Source organism: Phascolarctos cinereus, unplaced genomic scaffold, assembly GCF_003287225.1.
Source record: "Phascolarctos cinereus isolate Bilbo 61053 unplaced genomic scaffold, phaCin_HiC Scaffold_5;HRSCAF=322, whole genome shotgun sequence".
Lineage (NCBI taxonomy): Eukaryota > Metazoa > Chordata > Mammalia > Diprotodontia > Phascolarctidae > Phascolarctos > Phascolarctos cinereus.
The window spans coordinates 166,365,269-166,386,428 of NW_027555958.1; the positions used below are offsets into that span (position 1 = coordinate 166,365,269).

Below are 21,160 nucleotides of genomic sequence, written 5' to 3' on the forward strand. Positions count from 1 at the left end.
TGGGTGGGTGAAGATACCTGCTTTCTGTTTGTCTAACATGTTTGTGGCATTTGATATTTTAACTTTGATTTACATGTTTGGAGGCCAGCAGCTTATGGCCTTGCCTTCTTCCATCTAATTCCCTATTCTCTTTGCTTCCCTTCTTATGAGTTCAGGAAGTGGGGCCCAGACCAGAACTGAAGAACTACAGAACCCAAGACTCCCTCATCCCTGCCCCCTTCATGGTTGCCCATTGATACCTGCATTAAGTGGCACTATCTGGTCCTTTGAGGGTTGGGTTTGTTTTTTGGTTTTTTTTTTTAGTTATTGTTGAAATGAAACATGAGTGTACTTTAATAAATAAGAGGAAGAACAAAGTATATACTTCTACAAATCAGGTAACATGAAGTACCCTAGTGAATTACTAAATGTCATGGTGACGTAGACTCAAGATGTATCAGATCCAGCCCCAAAGAACTCAATCACCCCAAGAAAAATTTCAATAAAACAATTGATTCCTAGGAAGTCTAATATCGTAATGATTTACAAACAGGGCTGGATTTTCTCCAAAAACAGCTCAAGCAGATCATAGTTTGCCAATCAGTGGATGGATGTCCTAGGTATAACAATTTATTGTTTGTTTCCCACTATTATGGCTGCCCATCCCCATATCCACTCATATAGTATAGGCTAGCTTACTGTACATTTGAGCTTTGGAGTAATTTGATATTCTTTGTGATTTAGTTTTATCAGAATAAACTGTACTGAAAAAAGGAAATTTTTGAGTATTAAATGATGCTGACTTTTTACTTTAATGTGTCTCTACACTCTCTTTACTTTTCTACCCACTTACATTAAGAGTCTTTATTCTCTTCTTTAATGGTATGGTAGGGTAAACTGGATTGGGAGTCAGAAGCTCTATGTTCAAGTCTTGTCATGCCTGTTATAAAGTTATATTGTGCATATGCACATCTTTGGGCAAATTCGTCTCTTACCCTCATTTTCTTCACTTGTTAAAAGGAAGAGGTCAGGCTAGATCATAGATTTTCTGTAAGACCCCTTCTGACTCACATCTCTCGCTATAATCTCATAGATCTTTCCTACTCACAATTTTCTTATTACAATGCATTCAATTTTATAAACCCCTCCCCTCATTTGTAATTCCATTTCTACTCTGTTCACACATGGATTGAGAAAGACCTTTCAAAAACTGCATGGCATTTTATGCAATAGGAGAATTTTTGTATTTTGGTAAAATGTCATTTTATAGATGTCTGTAAATGTTCATTCTCTAAATGCTGTTTTGTGATGTCTTTGTTCATGTGCCCTGCACATAGTAGGTGCTTAATAAGAGCTTATTGAAATGGAATATAAATTCTGTGAGTATAAATGACATAAAGTATAAATAACTTTTGCATCATTAATACATGTGTTTAATAAGTGTTTTCTTTGTTGTTATTTTATTGTTTGTGTATGTATTTTTAAAAATCATAACCTTTTTCATCAGGACTCTATCTGAGACAATTTCCCATTCAGGCTGTACATCGTTTCAAGCCTTAACTGTACGATCATGGATCCGCTGTGTTTTGCAAATGCACATGAAAGACCTCTCTGAGCCCAATGGCATTTTGGTTGGTATAGACCCTGAACAAACTGTTGGTAAGTGTTCTGGGGGACACTTTTGATTCTGTATTGTTGGATATGTTTAAAATCCTCAGCTAATTGCATCAACTAATATAAAAGGTATAGAGATTGATTTGTAATTAGGTATGAATATAAACAGAATTATATTCCCCTCTGCTGCCTGTTCTTTTTCTTGATGTTTTGCCTGCACCATACATGACAAATTTCTCTCATACAAAGATAAAAGAGCTTGTTTCCTTGGAAGCAAAGAACAAAAACTTGCTCCTGAGGAGACAAGCTTTTTTTTTTCTCCCTGAAGAAACTGATCAGAAAAAAAGTGAAAATCTGAAGTAAATAACTAGACATCACACTGTGAACTCCCTAAAAAGAAAAATACCCAATTATGAATAATTCTTTCCCGTTTTATATTAGATATTTTGCCTTTCTTCTACTTCTCCATTATTCACTGAGTGATACTTGCACTGTTTTTTATCTCTTACATACAGTCTAGTTGTCTATAGGACATATCTTCTCCTGAAGCTATTGTTTATGCCCATTTTGTAAATTGCAGGAAGGCCAGACTGAAAAAATTCTCCAAATTTACTTTGATAACTTATTACACTAGTTGGCTTTACGTGAATAAATTTTTGTGCTAGAATGTTTCACAAGTACATGACTTCTTTGAATAAAACCTTTGCTTAGCGAAAGAAACTTAATTCAGAGTCTTTGAATTTTGTGGAAATTTGAATTTAAAAAGAAAGACAGCTTCATGAATGAAGTATAGTACATTTCCTGTTATATTGTCTTTTTAAACAGAAAAAGAGTACATGGAACAGTTGGCTGAACTGACAAGGTTGCTATTTCAGCTTCCAGAAGTAAAGAATATTCTCTCAAAGGCTCAAGTTGAACATTTAGCCATCACACAAGATCCTCCAAAAGCACTTGTCCTATTCCTTGAGGTACTGTACATTTATCAGCATAATTATATATCTCACTTAAAGTGATATGCAAGAAAACATGACGTATTCTTGAAAAGTTGCATGTGAAGTAAGTTTCTGTAGATCTTGTCATGTGTTTTCCATTGATTTCTATTGCAGTATTGAAGATAAGTTCCCAGAAGAAAAAATTTGGACTAAAAATATAAAACAATTCCATACAAGAAGGCAGTAAACCCTTAAAAATAACATTAAATGGAAAATGTTGAAGTGATAACTCTGCACCTTAGCTTAACCTCAGAATCCATGTGGTGGGACTGTCTTGTAGATTAAACTTGCCTTAAAATAAGACTTTTTAGCCTGCTAGTGACTAAATTCATTTGCATGGGACCCAAGGCAGTTCCATCTTATAAGTTCATGCAATATGTTAATTATGGAGTTTGAGGATACTTAAAGTTAACCACAAAGTACAAATACTGCTATAACATGACATATTGTGCCCAAAATTAATTTCCTTTGGAAAGGGAGTTATGCCTGGCCTTTAGAATTCAGTCTATGGCTTTATCTCTTTTCTAAGATAAACATTTCCTTTCATGTTTTATACCATTAATTCTCTACTTATGCGCTATATGCATTCATAACAGCTTTTCATGCAAAGTAACCTTCTTGAGCCTATGTGTGGTCATTTGTAGATGTCATACCTAGTGATTTACAGCTAGCATCAAGCTAGGAGGTATAATTAACCTAAGACAGGCAAGATGCAAGAAAGTTCTCAATGCGATAGAATGTTGCACTGAGTATAAGTTTAAAAAACATTTTATTAAAAAAATAAATTTCAAGTTCAAGATGGAAGGGGTATGGCTAGATAGTTGTTGGTCTGAAAGAGACCTCAGGGTTTTAACAGACTATAGCCTTAAGATGAGTCAACGGTGTGACATGGAAGCAAAGAAGGTTAACACTAATCTAGGTTTCATTAAAAGATATACAGAATTAAGTAGTGATAGTACTGGTGCTTAGTTTGGGGTCCTGCATTTAGCAGCCAGGATGTGAAGGCTTGTAATCTTGCCTTCTGAAGATTGCTTATAGAGCAGGGGGTGATTAGCTTGGAGAAGGGGAACGAGTAGCTGTCTTCAAGTATTTGAAGAATTGTCATTTGGAAGAAGAATTAACTTTATTCTAGTCCTAGAGGACAAAATTGGAAGGAGGTTTAAAAATTTCAGAAGCAGATTATGGCTTAAAATAAGGAAATATTTCCTAATTATGAGAGGTATCCAAAAGTGAAATAAGTTGCTGTGGAAGAGGTAGTGCTACAGGGTTAAGTAAATGGAGATGGCGTTCAGCATTACTTTTTAAGCATGTTAACTAAAGCTTAGAAGAATCAACCATGTTTGTTTCTCCTTTATTTTGCAGGCTGTTGGTATAGCATACAGTAGCTTACAAACACTTCCTGAGAAGTCTGCCATGGTCACAAAAGCATTAGAATACCTTGGTGAAGTATTGAAATATGTTAAACCTTATTTGGGGAAAAAAAGTTCCAGTGCAGGTCTACAGCTGACATACAAAATAATGGGTATGTATTGACCAAAGGTTCTTAACATTCTATTGTTTGTGGCTCTAAATTTTGGTTTTGTAGGGTGGCCCCTTAATATAGTACCAAAGAATGAAGGAATAAATCTGCTGGTCAGCTCTCAATTATCTGTGCTAACATTAGATCAGTAGTAAAAATAATTCCTAAACAATGATATTCCAGATGGTCTGTGAACCTATTATGATAGGTACCCCTTCTGGTCATAACCATTATATTATATTCTTGTCCTGTGTGACCCCAGTCCATATCTTCTCATACCTGCTAATGCTGTCCCCTCAAAAAGAAAAATTACTTTGTATTTGTTTTGCATATACTTATTTATATACATGATTTATATACTTATTTATATGCAATGATAAGTCCCTTAAAGGCAAAGACTGTTTCATTTTTGTCTTTGTATATTTTGTGCCTGTTACATAGTAGGTACTTAACAAATGCTTGTGACTTAATTGATAAAGATTCTACCAAGTGTCCCAGAGGATTTTTTCTAGATAGTTTGACATTATATGGGGACCAGTGAAGAAGTCAGGTTCTAACTTGAATTGACAAACAGTTGTTTTTCAGGTTTGGAATGCTTTTTTTTTTAAGTTAATTTAAGGCTCAACTCAGTGATAACAGTGAATAAGGCACTAGATGTGGAGTCAAGAAGACCTGAGTTCAACTATAGCCTCATACACTTATAGTCATGTGACCCTGGACAAGTCACTTAACACGCTATTTCCTCAGTTTCCTCAGTTGTAAAATGGGGAGAATATAAGCACCATACTTGCAGGGTTGTTGTGAGAATCTAATGAGATATTTATTGAGTGTTTAGCACAGTGACTGGCACATAGTAAGTACTGTATAAAAGCTTGTTACCTTTCTTTTTCCTTATTGTATTTTACTTAGGCTAATGTAAGAAGGGAGGGAGGAAGGGAAGAAGTAAAGGAAGAGAAATAAAGAAATCCATCAATCAGTAAACATTTATTAAGTACCTTTTGTGTGCCCAGACACTGTGTTAAGCTCTAATGATACAAAAAGACAGCTCTGCCCTCAAGGAGCTTAAATCTGATGGGAGAGACAATATGCAAACAAATATACAAAGCAAACTCTATGCAAGATGCAAATAGGAAATAATAAAAGAGAGCAGAGAGCATTTATTAAGTGCTTATTATGTACAAAGCATTGTCTAAGTGCTGAGGATACAAATGGAAAAGTAATGCACAGCACAGTCCCTGCTCTCATGGAACTCTCATTCTAATCAAGGAATGGATAAATTTAAAACATTTCAGCTGCAGGTCAGATGGAAAGGTCCCGTGGTCCTTAGGGTACAGTGGCAAAGCAGACAGTAAACTATCTTTAAAGTCATTTACGCCAGAAAAAAGAAATGACATCTGTTTCTGATGCTGAAGCATTTCATTTGACAGTGCCAGGGACTTTGGGGATGAGAATATTCTTTGGATTTTTAGTAGTACAGGCTGCAGTCCTAGCACAAGCACTCCAGGTTGCATCTCTATGAGAGTTGCTTTGGGGATGATGGCTGGGAGGGCTTTGTCCGAAGCCGGATTGGTGGTCCAGGGCATCCTGCCACTCCCAGAGCTCTTGGACTTAACCTGAATGTTAGTGGCAGTTGTTTAGCAACTACACTTGCTGGTAGCAAGAAAGGTGGGTCCTTCTCTACCATGATGTCTCTTCTCAGTGTTATCTGTAGGGAGCCCAGGCTGGAAATAAAACTGTTAGACTTGGGGACACTTTTCTTTTTAAATTTTTTTTCAGTGAACAAAATTATTTTCTTTAACTCCCATCATCCCCTTATACACCATGAGAAACAAAACAAAACAAATTTTTTGTAACATATACATAGTCAAGCAAAACAGATTCCCTCATTGGCTATGTCCCCCCCCAAAAATGTCATTCTGCACCCTGAGTTTTTTACTTCTGTCAGGAGGCAGGTCACATGCTTCATCATTGGTCCTTTGGAATTGTGGTTGGACATTGGATTGATCAGACTTCTTAAACCTTTCATAGTTTTTACAATCCTTACAATGGTGTTGTTATTATATAAATTGTTCTTTTACATCAGTTCATACAAGTCTTCCCAGGTGTCAAAACGTCCTTTTCATCATTCATAGACTATAGTAGTATTCCATTACATTCCTATTCCATAATATGTTTAGCCATTCCCTAATTAATGGGCAAAAGGACTTGGTAGTGAGGGAGGAAGGGGACTTTGGGGACAGGATCCTAGGCTGTCTCCATTCTGGTCTGTTTATTTAATATTTAAACACCATTATAGGTAATCCTCTAAATACACATATAGCCCATATCCAGACAGTAAAGTTCTAATATATTCTTGATTGATTGTTTTTTAATATGTTTATTTTAAATTGCAAATGTCAGAAAACAGTGTGATGAGAGGTAGGTAGCTTCTTACAGTGAACAAAAAAATGCTGGATTTGGTGCCAGAGTACCTGAATTCACATCCACTTTCTCCACTTAACTACTTGTATTTCTTTGAGCAAATCATCTCCCCATCCCACCCCACCTCACCTCAGGTCATCTGTAAAGGATTGACAACTAGAGGGCCCTTTCAAATCCAAATTACTTTTCTTTCCATGTTCCTCATGAAGGGGATTGAGAGTGAATTTACTAGAACAGTGGGAATACTTATGCACCAAATCTTGTCATGTACAGTTCTGTTTTTTTTCTTTACAAAATTAATCTTATATTTATCAGTATTATTATTCTAGCCATCTTTAGGAAGAAAGTGAGTGAATTGGGTATTTTTGTTCACTAAAGCCATATTACTTGACCAGAAACAGACTGGATGTAGAAATTGAAAGGGATCATATCGTGAGACAGCATTTTTAAGTTTTTTACATTATCAGATCTTTAGTTCTTGTTCTCTAGCGCTATCTCTCTCTCTCTCTCTCTCTCTCTCTCTCTCTCTCTCTCTCTCTCTCTCTCTCCCTCTTTCCCCTTCATATATGTACATATATATACACACATATATATTTAGCATTTTTTGATTCTTTATATTGCCTTCATATTGCCTAATGCCTAACATAGTGTTGCATAATTGGTACTTAATATTTGCTGGTTGTGATGTAAAAATGAATAAACCTTATTTATGTATCCAGAAATTTAATCTTTGTTATTAAGAGATAAAGAGAAATGTGAGTACCTATGTTTGTACTCTTGTGTATCATAAGATGGTGCAGAGAAAGTGGTGGCAACTCAAGTATCTTTATTTTTTAGTGAAAGGCTGATGTTTTAGGAATATTAAGTGCATGTTTGGGTAATTACTGGGGACTAGAAGATGTTTCTGTTTGATTGTCTGTTCTATAAAGTTAACGTTAGAAATTAGCACACTTTCAACTGTTATGCTTCTTTGTTCTCTAGTTACTAGATTATGCTATAAGTGAATGTGTGATCCTAGGCTGTGCATATGTGTGTTCTTATATGTCTTTTGTTTTTACAAAATGTATGTTGGTATCATCAGGAGCTGTCAAAATAAATATTCATTAGAGATTTGAAGACCCAGACATTTTTGAGAGGAAGATTTTTTTTTCTTTTAAGACTTGTTCCAAGAAATTGAAAAGTTTCTGGCTTATGATTTATTTTAGCAATATGATGAATAAGATCTTCAGGGTAAGATTCTCATACCTTGCTACCTGGCCTTTTGCTTCTGAAAGATGGTTTCTAAAAACTATGTAATAGGAAGATTTCAATGAAAAGTCTCTGTAGTCTGAGATCATCCAGTGAGGAAGCAGCATATTAGAGTTCTCAGGGGCCAGAGCAAGATGCATGTCTGCCTGCAGGAAGCATTGTCATTTTCATAGGAAAAGAAAGAGCCTTATTTGCTTCGTAGTGACTTTTGATGCTTTTTTTCTTTTCAATATTTTATAATTTTCTCTCACTAGCACCGTCACTTCCCAATGATTCCCCGATGCCCACAGAACCTTCTGTTTTAACAAAGTTTAGGCAAAACAAGTCAACCTACTGCCCACATCAGACAACAAATATCTCATTCCATACCTATGGTCCACCTTTTGTGGAAGCTAGGTGATGCAGTGGATAAAGTGCCAGGCCTGGAGTCAGGAAGATCTGATTTCAAATCTAGCCTCAGATTGGCTGTGTGACCTTGGGTAAGTCACTTAACCTACTTCAGTTTCCTCATCTGTGAAATGGGAATAATAATAGTACCTACCTACAAGGGTTATTGTAAGGATCAACTGTGGCAATATTTGTAAAATGCTTACCCCATTACCTGGCACATAATGGTCATTGTTGTTGTTGTTCAGTCATGTCCAACTCTTTGTGACCTCAAATGGGGTTTTCTTGGCAGAGATACTGAAGTGGTTTGCCATTTCCTTTTCTAGTGCATTGAGGCAAATAGAGGTTAAGCAACTTGCCCAGTGCCCCATAGCTAAGTGAATGTCTGAGGCCAAATTTGAACTCAGGTATTCCAAACTCCATAACCAGTGCTCTGTCCACTGAGCCACCTAGCTTCACGTATTGGGCACTATATAAATCCTAGATACTATCATTATTGTTATTATTATTATTATTAATTATTACCATTGCTCCTACTAATTGTGTCACGAAGAAGTTATGTTCACGTAGTTTCCTCTGAAGTCAACATCAGTGCATTGGTCAGTGTTGTGATCTGACTGGTTTTCAAAAACCTGGCAGTGGTGGACACTGGCCCGGGAATCGCATCCATTTTTATTACATTAAAAAGTTAGAAAACAAGTATATTACCCCTACTTACTCAAAAGGTCCAGGCTAGAGAGGCCTAAAGACAAGTTTAAAGCTTTTGAAGCTGGAAGTAATTTCCTCCTAGCCCAGTAATCTCTGGAGATCTACAAAGGATCTAGAAGAAAATATCCTTGTTCGTTATCATTATCATCATCATCATCATCATCATCAGTATTATTTATCTGCATCCACTTTCTCAGGAGATTTAGAATCTCATATAGGTGGGTACTCCCTTCAGTGACATAATTCATAACTTGTCACTTCAGACTCTACAAGTCAGGGTTTGACCTCTGTTTTGTTTAGGGTCTGATCTTAAGAAAGTGATAGAGAACTGGTTAATAATAAAGATTAAACTCAAAAGTATGCTTTTTGTGCTTTTTTTTTTCTGGAGAGCCAGTTATTAAACATATACCAGCATGTACCATATGATACCATGTGATCTTTTTAATTAAATTAAGTTTTTAATTAAATTAAAACATAGTTCTGTCTCCTATTTCCATGCACTGGCACAGACTAGTCCCTCATGTGTGGAAGCAAAATCTTTCTGAATTTCACTTCTTGGAATCTTTAGCTTTCTTCAAAATTCAGTTTAGAGGCTACTTCCCCCATGAAACTCTTCCTTATCCTCTGTTCTACCTTCTGCCTCTTCATGTTATGTCTCATTGCCTTTTCTAGTTTAATAACCCCTAGTAGAATTTAAGACCTTTGAAGACAAGGATTGTGTTTTTGTCTTTGTTTTCCAGATGCCTTACACATACTGCATACTTAATACATGAATAAATGTTAACTTTGCCAAGCACCATGATTGTGTGAATAAACAAGTTAAAGACAATGTATGTTTATGCTCCTAAGTTAACGAAATAACTTCATCTATGAAGTTCTTAAAAGACAAGAAAAGCAATTGCATGTATTTACATTTGTAATGACCCTCTTCTCCAATTTCCATTTTTAAAAAAATCTCCAATGACTTCAGAATTCCTGGAAATTTTACCTCTCTACTATTTCAAAGAAATGTTTGCCTTTCAGTGAAACGTTAAAAAGTGTGGCAGTAAAATTGATGTATCTTTTCTGTGTCCTATGAACCTGTAAAACAGATGGTTCCCAATAAAGTACTTTAACCTTACAGCTGATGAAATTTCCAGTGTGGACGAAATATGTATGCATGTTAGTAGGTACCTATCCATCCCAAATGATCTAGGTGTGACAAATGAGAGTAGAATGAGTCATCGTGAATGTCGGGAATAATAGCAATACCCTTTTAAGAGTATATTAATAAGAGGTCTTATAAATGGTTTTTTCCAATAGGTAGAAAAAATGGGGAGTGAGGCAGCATTATTTAAAATATTGCTAAGTGAACACTGAGTTTCTTTATGATTGATCATTGTATTTTCTTTTACACCAGAAGATTAATGTTGTTTGTTGTTCATAAGGGTGATTATGGGTTGACTCTTTCACATCAATAACTTCTTCTGCAGGCCTATTTTGTGCCTTTTTTTTTTCCCGTTTCAGGACATAACTATATATGTACTTGTTATATGTGTATGTACGTATACACAAACATGCAAACACACAGAATGCGATATCTACATCATTCCCTCTGTTTTGGACCTAGCCCTTCCTTTTTTCCTTTTCTGTTTTCTAAGATGAGTAAATGATTAGCCCTTGTGCAGTAGGTTTTCACCTATGCTGTCTGATCCAGCCCTTGTTACAGTATGTTATGAGATGAGACATTTTTCAGGGAATTTGTATCTCAGCTACAATTTACTGGGAAATGTGACCCCTGTTATGAACTATCTTAAAGGCTTGGACTCTTAATAATTAGTTTTCTAAAGAAATTTCCTGGTTTTCTGTTAAAATCACATAGGATTTTTTAAAAATTGGTTTGGTGCTATTTTCTTTGAAACACATGAATTTAAATTAATTGCCCTTCTCCTTTCAAATACAGAGATTACAAATGAAAGAGTTTCTTAGCGCCATTGAAACTGTAATATATTTACAAAGGTATTTCAAGTAGGATGAGAACATAAAACTAAGGACAGATCCCTGGCATATTTCACTGGGATCTCTGATTTAGGTCTAGAGAACTCATCAAGCCAGTCCAATGCCCTCATTTTTACAGATGAGTGATCCGAGAGGTTTTGAGAGGTTAAGTGATGTGCCCAGGGTCACACAGCTAGTAGTGACAAAGGCAGGATTACAACCCAGATCCTCTGACTACACTGATGCTCTTTCCACTGTAATAATGAAATCTTAGTCATTTACCAAACATAATCCAAGGTTAAACAGCTGATGATTTTATGTATGACTAGTAAATGTGAAAATTAGAATCAAAATTTTATAGCTGAAAAAAGAATTCTGGGGTCATTTAGGCTGATTTCCCACATTTTATTCATTCATTGATTTTATTATTAAATAAGTTTTATTGATGCTTCTTGATTTTATTATAAATCTGTAACTACAGAAATACACTCCTTTCCCTCCATCTTCTTCCATGAAATTGAATCCTCTCTCCCAACAAATGAAAGTAGTTAAACCATTCCTACATCTTACAGTGCATGATGGCACTATTCTGTCCTAGTAGAGTCCTGCCCCTCTGCTGAAATGAAACCCTTATTTTCAAGTTGAGAACCCTTAAAATACATAGAATTCCAGTAATATCTCCAAGGATGTACAGCTAGGAAGTTACACAACTGAGTCTAGAACCAGGCTTAACTCACTGTCCATTGCTTTTTTTTTCCCCATACATTCTGTAATCAGACCTTGCACAGCTCAATTGAAATTGTTTAGCATTCACATTTCCTAATTTCCTTTTACTATTTTTTTCCCAATGCTGCTGCTGCAGGGGTCCTAGTAAAGTCATGGGCACTGATTCTTGCCACTTCTAAAGCACAGAAGCTCCTGTTCCGTATCATAGACTGCTTGCTTCTTCCACATGCTGTGCTGCAACAAGAGAAGGACCTGCCCACGGCTATGCTGACTGCTATTCGAAAGAGTCTTCCTCTCTATCTTCAGGTAAGTTGCATTTATGCTTAAGCTACCCGTAAGTAAATAAACTTTACATTCCATTCTGGAACATTTTGTATTAAACAAAGATGATAAAACTTATTTAAAAATCTTACATACGTTGAGTTTGAGGGAAGATAACTTTTTTTGTTCTTTTACTGACCACAAAAATTGAAGTTCTTTTTGAGGTATAATTTCAAAATCTCAAAAGAACCTTGAATGGCCTAACTAAAAAATAAGATTACAGGAGAACTTACCACACAGGGTTGTAACACAATACCCACTCCCCTGTAGAATTACTACCACAGAAAGAAGAGGAAGTTGAGATTTTGTATTGATTTATTTTTTTAATCTTGAAACTCACTGGAGGAATCAAAATGGGGTAGCTTGGTGGTGCAGTGAATATGAGGAAGATCTGGAAGTCAGTAAGACCTGGCCTAAGATAATTACTAGCTGAATGACCTTAGCAAGTCACTTAACCTCTGCTTGCTTCAGTTTCCACATCTATAAAATTAAGAAAATAATAGCACCTATCTCCCAGAGCTGTTGTAAGGATCAAATGAGATAAAATAATTGCAAAGTGCTTAGTACAGTCTCTGGCACATAGTAAGCTTTACATGAATGCTAGCATTTATATAAATGTTATCAATTATTAAAATAAGATTTTGGATCTGCCACTTTTTTTAAAGTCCTTAAAAATGCAATAAAAAGAGAAATGTTTTTATTGCTTTCATTTTGGGCAATGGAATTTGATTTGTCCGTTTGAGTAAAATCATTCATCATTACCAATCAGTGATTCCAAAGCGAAATCTAGGAAACAGTAATATTGCTAATTTTAAAAAATAGTATTTGAAGAATGAGAGGCTGTGTGGTAAAGTGGATAGAGATCTGACCTCAGACCCAGGATGTCCTGTGTTTAAGGACCACCTCTTCCACTTTTGGGCTGAGTAACTGAGCAAGGAAACCCTTCTGCCCTAGATAGCTCTCTAAGGCTATAATTTTCAAAGAAGGTGCTGATCTTCATTGGTTGAAGAAGTTTCCTCATTGAAAGTTCATTATACCAGTGAAATCACAGGTCCAGTTCCTGTACATTATTTTAATAAGATTATTTTCTGTTATATCGAGTGCTTACTATGTGTTAGACACTAGGCTACAAAGACCAAAGTGAGACAGCCCCTGCCTTGCAGGAGCCTACATTCAAGACAGAGAGAGAAAGTGTATATCCATAAAGATATGCATAATATAAACAAAATGAATGAATACCAGGTGGTTTGCAAAGGAGTACACCTGGGGAGGAGTGAGTCAAGAAAAGTTTCATGTAGGAGATGATGCTTAAGCTGAGTCTTGAAGGAAACTAGAGGTTTCAAAAGGTTACAGTGAAAAAGAATGCATTCTGGTATAGGGAATAACCAGTGCTGAGACATGGAGATTGGAGGTAGGGTATGTGTGTAGAACAGTAGTCCAGTATGATAATCATAAAATGCATGGAGGCATGCAGGAATATGCAAGAAGACTGGAAATGTAAGATGGGGCCAGATTGGGAGTAGATTTAAATGACACAGATGTTTATATTGATCTTAGAGGTAATAGGGAGCCACTGGAATTAACAAGTAGAGTGGAGACTGACATGATCAATCAATAAGCAATCTTTCATTAAGGACTTGCTATATGCCAGGCACTGATATAAGTGCTAGGAATACTAGAAAAAGCAAAACCAGTCTCTGGCTTCAAGGAACTTACATTTAATGAAGGAGACAAAATAGGCATATGCAAGAGGTAGAGAGAGTAGATACTTGATACCACAGGGGAGGGAACACTGTGGAGGCACTCGGAGAAACCTTTTGCAGAAGGTGGGGTTTGAGCTGAGTCTTAGTCAACTAAGCATTTTGTAAGTCCCCATTACATGCCTAGCACTGTATTAAGAACTGGAGATACAGCGAAAACAACAACAACAACAAAGCAAAAACCCAACTCCACAAACAAAACCCAGCCTCTGTTCTCAAGGAACTCAGGGGCTGATGGGAGAGAGAACATGCAAACGGCCATGTACATGAGATCTATACAGGATGAATTGGGAGTAATTTCAGAGGGAAGGCACTCAGATGAAGGAGGAGTGGGGGTGGCTTCTTGCAGAGAGTGGGATTGTAGCTGAGACTTGACGTTGACTGTGAAAGCTAGGAGAGGAAGAGCCTTCCAAGAATGGGGAACAAGCAGTGCAAGTGTGAGAGTCAGGAAATTGAATGTCTTGTGCGAATAACAAGAAAGAAAGACAGAGTCACTGATTCACAGAGTGTGGGGAGTGGAGTAAGGAGCCCAGGTATGAAGACTTTGAGTGCTAAACAGAGGGTCTTCTATTTGGTCCTGGAGGTAAGAGAGAACCACTGGAGTTTCTGGAATTGGAGAGGTGCCTTCCAGTATGGTGTAGTCTGACCTGCATTTAGGAAGTTCAATTCAACAGCCAAATGGAGGATGAATTGGGAGTAGAGAGAGAGTTGTGGCAGGGAGACCGACCAGCAGGCTATTGCCATTGTCCGGGCATGAGGTCATGAGAGTCTGCACCAGAGAAGAGAATGGGGTGTATATAAGAAATGTTATGAAGGTGGAAGCAATAGGATTTGACCACTGATTGGATGTGCTGGATGAGAGAGAGTGAGGAGTAGAGTATGAGACCTAGCTTGTAAGCCTGAGTAACTGGGAGGATGGTGGTACTCCTCAACAATAATAAGGAAGTTAGGGAAAGGGGAGTGTTTGGACGGAGAGATAATGAGTTCAGTTTTGGACAAGTTGAGTTTAAGATGTTTCCAAGACATCCAGTTTGAGGAAAAAAGGCAGTTGGAGCTATGAAGTTGGTGGTTGGGAAGAGAGGTTTTGCTGGACAGGTAGATCTGAGATTCCTCTGCAAAAGAGATAATAATTAAATCCAAGGGAGCCGATGGGATTGCCAAGTGAAATAAATAGTACAGAGGTAGAGGAGAAGGCCTAGGACGGAGTTGTGGGGAATCCCAACTGTTAGTGGGCATGGTGTGGATGAAGATCCACCAGAGAGACGGAGGAGTGGTCAGACAAGTAGAAGAAGAAGAATCAGAAGGGAGCAGTGTCAGAAAAAAACAAACAAACTAGAAAGAAGATAATATCACAGTGAAGAAGGGGGTGATTGACAGATTTAGAAACTTCACAAGAGTCAAGTAAGAAGAAGATTGAGAAAAGACCACTAGATTTGGTAATCAAGATATCATTAGTAACTTAGGAGAAATTTCAGTTGAATTATGACATCAGAAAGACACATTATAGAGAATTAAAAAGAAAGTGAAAGAAAAGGAAGTGGAGGTACCTATTGTAGATGGCACTCTCATGGAGTTTAGCCACAAAAGGGAGGGAAGATATGAGATCATAGCTATTGGGGATGGATGGATCAACTGAAGATTTTTTGAGTGTGGGAAGGACATGACATGTATTTGTTTGTAGACAGTAGGGAAGCAACCACTAGACAGGGAGTCAGGGATTAAAGAGAAACTGAGGATTTTAAGAGGCAGAGGCTAGAAGTAAAAGAATTCCAGACATGAAAGAAAGCCCATCCAAAGTCACTAAAGTAGGAGATGAAGCACTGAATATGAGGAATAGCATGTAGATCAGTGTGGCTGGACTCTATGAGGTTTATAATGTAATGTATAAGAAAACTGGGAAGTTAGGAAGTTGCCAGGTTTTAAGTGCAAGAGTTTTAAATGCCAGACAAGTTCATATTTGATCGAACCTGAACTTTAGAAAAATCATCTAAGTGGCATCGTTTGTAGAGAGGAAAGGTTTAAGTTAGACACATCAAGGAGAAGGCTATTATTGGGCTAGTCTAGGTGAAATGGGATGAGGTCCTATTAGAGTGGTGGCTGTCTAATTAGAGTGATGGGGAAAGATATGAGAGTATGAGAGGTATTGTGGGTATAGAAGTGTCAAGGTTGGGCATCTGATTGAGTATATGAGAGTTAGGAGTTAAAGATGACACTGAGGTTGCTAACCTGGAAGACTAGAATGATGGTATCCTCAAAGTAATAGGAAAGTTCAAGAAGTATGGAGGGAGCAGTTCTGGGGAAGGATAATGAATTCTACTTTGGACTTGATGAATTTAAGAAATTTATAAGGGGGCAGCTAGGTGGCGCAGTGGATAGAGCACTGGCCCTGGATTCAGGAGGACCTGAGTTCAAATGTGGCCTCTGACACATTACACTTACTAGCTGTGTGACCCTGAGCAAGTCACTTAACCCCATTGCCTAGCCAAAAAAAAAAGAAATTTATAGGCCATCCATTGTGAAGATAACTCCAGGGTCTTGAAGGGATTGCCAGCAATATATGAACTCTGGTGGGTCTAACCAAAGTGGAAAGGCTTCAGCCATAGTCTCAGTGACTGGACAGCATGTATACTACATGAGAACAAGCCTCCATAAATGCACAGAGGATAGTGACTAAAAGGTTGGCAACAGGATAGTAAATTTTTTTAGCCACAAGAAAACACAAAGATGACAGTTGAGTGATCGTTCTTCATATTTGTGGAGAAAGTACCTCCACTGATGAAATCATAGATCCTGGAATATTGATTAAACAAAAACATTTATGGGCTATCTTAGGATTCCATTCAACATTTATATCATTGTTCCTGTAGGAAAATATGAGTTCTGAATGGTTGACATGTAAATGAATTATAGGAAAACACTGCATTTTAAAGTTGGTGACTGTCTGTATTCAGTCTTTTGTAACTGAAGTGGTCAGTGACAGATAACTTTTGACTGTTTTTTTACTTGATTTTACGCATAACTACCTTTAGTCTTTGGTCCTATTTCCATTATATTATTTTTTATGTTTTTGCTTTATTGTTGTTATCCTTCAGAGTGTAATATTGACTTAAAAATACTCATTTCATGGTAGCGTGACTGACAGATACTTTGCTTGAGGAAAACTGTAATTCATTGATGTAAAACATAATGATATTCCCAAATGATGTTATTTCATCATTCCTGTGGTAAAAGAGACTGTGTGTGTGACATACATACATATATACATACATACTTTTTATGTGTGTGAGTGTATGCTAATTAAATATATGTGTGTATATATACTATACATATATATGGTACTCTTTTTTTAAAAATGTGTTATACATATGCTAAAATATTTTTACTTTTACAGCATGTTGTTTGGGGCTTACACTTCCTTGTGGAAATGCAAACAGATTCCCAGAATTTCCAGCTTCCACTGACTCAGCTCTAGAGAGTTTTTCACTTTAGAATTTATTCTAGAAATTCTCAGAAACACCCCAAAGGGTAGTCTGGCAGGTACCCCCCTTAGAGTCCCAAAGTTTAGCAGACAATGAAGTGGAAGATTTTGGACCTTGTCCTGACTTGCCACATTCTTGTTATTCAGATAGTGGTGATGGACCTACCTTAGGATGAGGTTAAGCGACTTCCTTTTGCATGTAGCACAAAACCACATGAGCTGGAACTAGAAATCATTTGATCCTATAAACCATGCCTCTATTGTTGTTTGGTTTTTTTATTTTTTTTTTACCAGAACAGAGTATTATAATACTGTGGTCACTATATCACTCAAGAAGTATGTATTAGACACTTACTCTGTGCCAAACACTCTGCTAGGTATTGGGAATACAGAGACAAAAATGGTACCATGTCATTATGTACCTTAACATTAACAAAAAACATTCCTTACTATGAAAACTTTCTACCATGAATTCATTCTCTCATATTCTTTTATTTTTTTAATGATCATCTGAAAGTGGAGTTAAAATATGTTTTGAAGCAGTCTGTTATGGATTATTCTTCTCCAATGACTGGGGAACATATGCAGTCTGAATATTGATATAGAGGGGAAAGTAAAGAGTCTACACAACCATGAGGTACCATATATTGCTTTCCCCATGTAAAAAATGATGCAAAAATATAGGATAGGGGTCATTATTTTGCTCCCAAGTATGCACCAGCCTCATACTATGGAATCTTCCAAGGACCATAGGAGCTCAGTCCTTGATCTTAGTAAATTATATACTCTGTATTATATGTTAATGATGGAATGTGTTTGTTAACTTAAAAACTCCAGCAAATGAAAACAAGTACAAATGGCAGTGTTAGTTATTTCATCTGACATATTCTTTACATTTCATCTCTCCTTTTATTTCTCCCTTAGGGCATGTGTGTTATCTGTTGTCATTCCCAAACGCAGAATGCCTATTTGAACCAACTACTGGGGAACATTGTTGAACAGTATATTGGGCGTTTCTTGCCTGCTTCCCCATCTCTTCAAGTCCTTGAACAACATCCTGTTCTCTTGGCATTGAGCAGATCAGCCACCACTCCCAAGACTGCATGTCTTCAGAAAATTGTTGTGCAAGTTATAAGGTAACAGGAAATATAGGAAAAAAGGTGATAATCTCAAGCTAAATTTTCCTGTAATGTTTTATTTTTTAAAGGTGATTAAAAATGGTTGACAGCTTTAAAATAATACTGTATTCTACAGTTTGTCTTAATGCTAAAAAAAAGTTGCTAACCATACCTACTACGAAGTATAATAAAGAGCTTTAAATGCCATAGCTTTAAACATTCATACCCTTTGACCCAATGCAGTTAAAGACATGAATAAATAATGAAATATTCAGAGAAACACTTCTTGTAGTACCAAAAAATTTGAAAACAAAGTGGGTGCCTATAAATTGGAGAGTTGCTGAACAAATTGTAGTATGTATATACAATGAAATACTATTATTTTGTTTTTTTAAAATGACCATAAAGAATTCAGAGAAACACGGAAGAATTTTAAGAATCGATTCAGACTGAAGTAAACAGATTCAGGAGAATATGACTACAATGATATAAATGAAAACAGTACTTAGGGGCAGCTGAGTGGCTCAGTGGATAGAGCATCGCCCCCAGAGTCAGGAGGATCAGAGTTCAAATCCAGCCTCAGACACTTGACATTTACTAGCTGTGTGACCCTGGGCAAGTCACTTAAACACATTGCCTAGCCAAAATAAGAAAAAAAGAAAGAAAAAGAAAACAGTATTAAAAACAACAACAACAACAGATTAATTGCAATGATCAGTGTCTATCCTGGAGAACAGGAAAAGGTAGGAAACTGTGAGGATGGGGTTAGAATGTTCCATATGCTATCAGATGAGATTGCTTTATTGACCATTTTTGCTTACGTGTTTTTCTTTGTTACAAGGAAGGGTTCATTTTGGAAGCAGGGGACATTACATTAACAACTTACTCTGATGTTAAAAAAGGGATGACAGAAACTTAAACTAAAATTTAAACAAACTAATTGTATGAATGTCTGTCTGAAGTGTTTCTGGACAGTTTAAGTGATTCTGCAAAAATCGGTTACAACTCCCAATTCTCCTAACACTTCTACTCATACATATTAGCATTCATTATTTCTAGATTTTCTACCTTGGAGAATCTTTGCATTCCACTATTTTTTAATTCTTGTATTTCTAATGAAAATAACCAAATGTCATTTTTCCAAAGTCATTTTCCTGGCATTTGTGTGTGTTTTTTACAAAAAGCTATCCTCACTTTCTTTACCTGCCTTAAGATTGTAGATAACTGACTTTTAGGACAGAACAAGATCCATCTTTAAAAAACAAAAACAAAAACTTACTCTTCTACTAAAGTGGCACCCTATGATAACCTTATGACTAATACTGTTATATCCTCTATTCAGCTAATGTTTTCACTTTGTTCTTGATGCTTTAGATAGATCTTTCATAATAAGTAGGTTTTGTAGAGTCTGGGGAGAGAGGAAATCACATCAATATAAGCTAAAAGGTGAAAGGTAATAATGAAATTTAAAGACTAAATCAGTTAGTCTTTTCTGTGTCAGTAACTCATTTCTTCCTGCGAACTAGGTAATAAATTAACACAAAATTCTTTAGACTTCTTTTCGACTTTGTTTGAGACTAGAGGTTTTGCTAGAGGTTGTGCTTAGGCATTGGAAAGAGTTAGGAATAAAATAATCTATTCAATTCCCCACTCCACTCCCTTAGTCTATATTCATGGAATGTCTTTTTTCTCTGTTTACTGTTTATTTAAACCCTCTGGTAGAGAATATTCTTGAGCCCTGCAATAAAATCAGGGCACTCTAGAATTTTAGAACTAGAATATGTATTTTGGGTCCTCTGGTCCAATTCCCTCACCTTACAAATGAGGTAACTCAGGATCAAACAGGTAAAGTGAGTAACTTGTACTTTTGATAGTACAGAGGCCCTAGTCATTCCAGAGATTTGGACATACTGCAATTCAAATCACCCTTGGTTAATGTAGAGTTCATTTCTTTCACCATCACGTAGAAAGTCTTTTGTCTTACATGTCCAGTTCTAACTTCTCTCTTGAATCCCAACCCTTTATCCAACTATCAGCTAAACATTTGCATTGAACTGTATATCAAGCTGATACCTGAAAGTAGTCTTGTCCAAAGCCAAGCATTTCTTCTCCAATATGACACCCACCCTGTTCTTTCCCCCACCCCTGCCAAAAAAAATTTCCCTTTTTACTTTTGCTTCTTTTTTTCTCTTCTACCTGTACTTGGATTCATTCTCTTATACCTTTAGGCTTGAAACTTGAGTCATCTTTGGCCTTACATTCCTTGTCTTTCATATCTAATTGGTTTCATTGATTCTTTTATTTCTTGAATTCATCCCTGCCTTTCCATTGCCACATGTGTTGTCATCTCATATTTAGAGCACTGCAGTAATAAGCTTCTGTCCCCAGCCCCTGTCCCCCTACTCATTCTTATACACCACTGTCGCATTAATCTTCCTTAACCAATCACTCTCGAAAGGTGATATGTGACTCAAAAATCTTTGAGTTCTCTACTGTTTGTAGGTCAGAATCCAAACTCATTAGCTCAGTCTTGCTACACCTAGCTTTCTATTTCTCTGTTTCCAGCAATTTTTTTTCTTTAAGATGCAAGCATAGGTATTACTTTCATGTTCTAGCTTTCAATAAAAAGAGATTACTATTCCTTGTTACAGAGCAGTGTGTCTCCACAGTGACCTGACACTCAAAGCATCATGGAGTTGGAGCTATCTTAGAGGCCACCTACTCCAATCCTTTTCATTTGACAGATGAGAAAACTGTACTTGTATAAGTATGCATATAATCGGTACAAAATAAATATGACCTAGTTTGGGGATAGAGTGTACCAGAAACTAGAGGGATCACAAAAGAAGACTTCCTTGTAGAAGGTAGTGCTTGAGCTGAGTCTTTAAGAAAACCAGGGATTCCAAGAGGCC

General features: G+C 36.6%; 1 protein-coding gene across 1 annotated transcript in view; it reads left to right on the forward strand.

The window, feature by feature from the left end:
* MMS22L (MMS22 like, DNA repair protein) overlaps window positions 1-21,160 on the forward strand; it is a 160,454-nt gene that overhangs the window by 116,851 nt on the left and 22,443 nt on the right. The window contains exons 17-21 of the mRNA XM_020998331.2: window positions 1,487-1,638; window positions 2,419-2,561; window positions 3,948-4,107; window positions 11,708-11,877; window positions 18,055-18,266. Of these exons, the coding sequence (XP_020853990.1) occupies window positions 1,487-1,638; window positions 2,419-2,561; window positions 3,948-4,107; window positions 11,708-11,877; window positions 18,055-18,266 (837 nt within the window). The remainder of the gene's footprint in view (window positions 1-1,486; window positions 1,639-2,418; window positions 2,562-3,947; window positions 4,108-11,707; window positions 11,878-18,054; window positions 18,267-21,160) is intronic.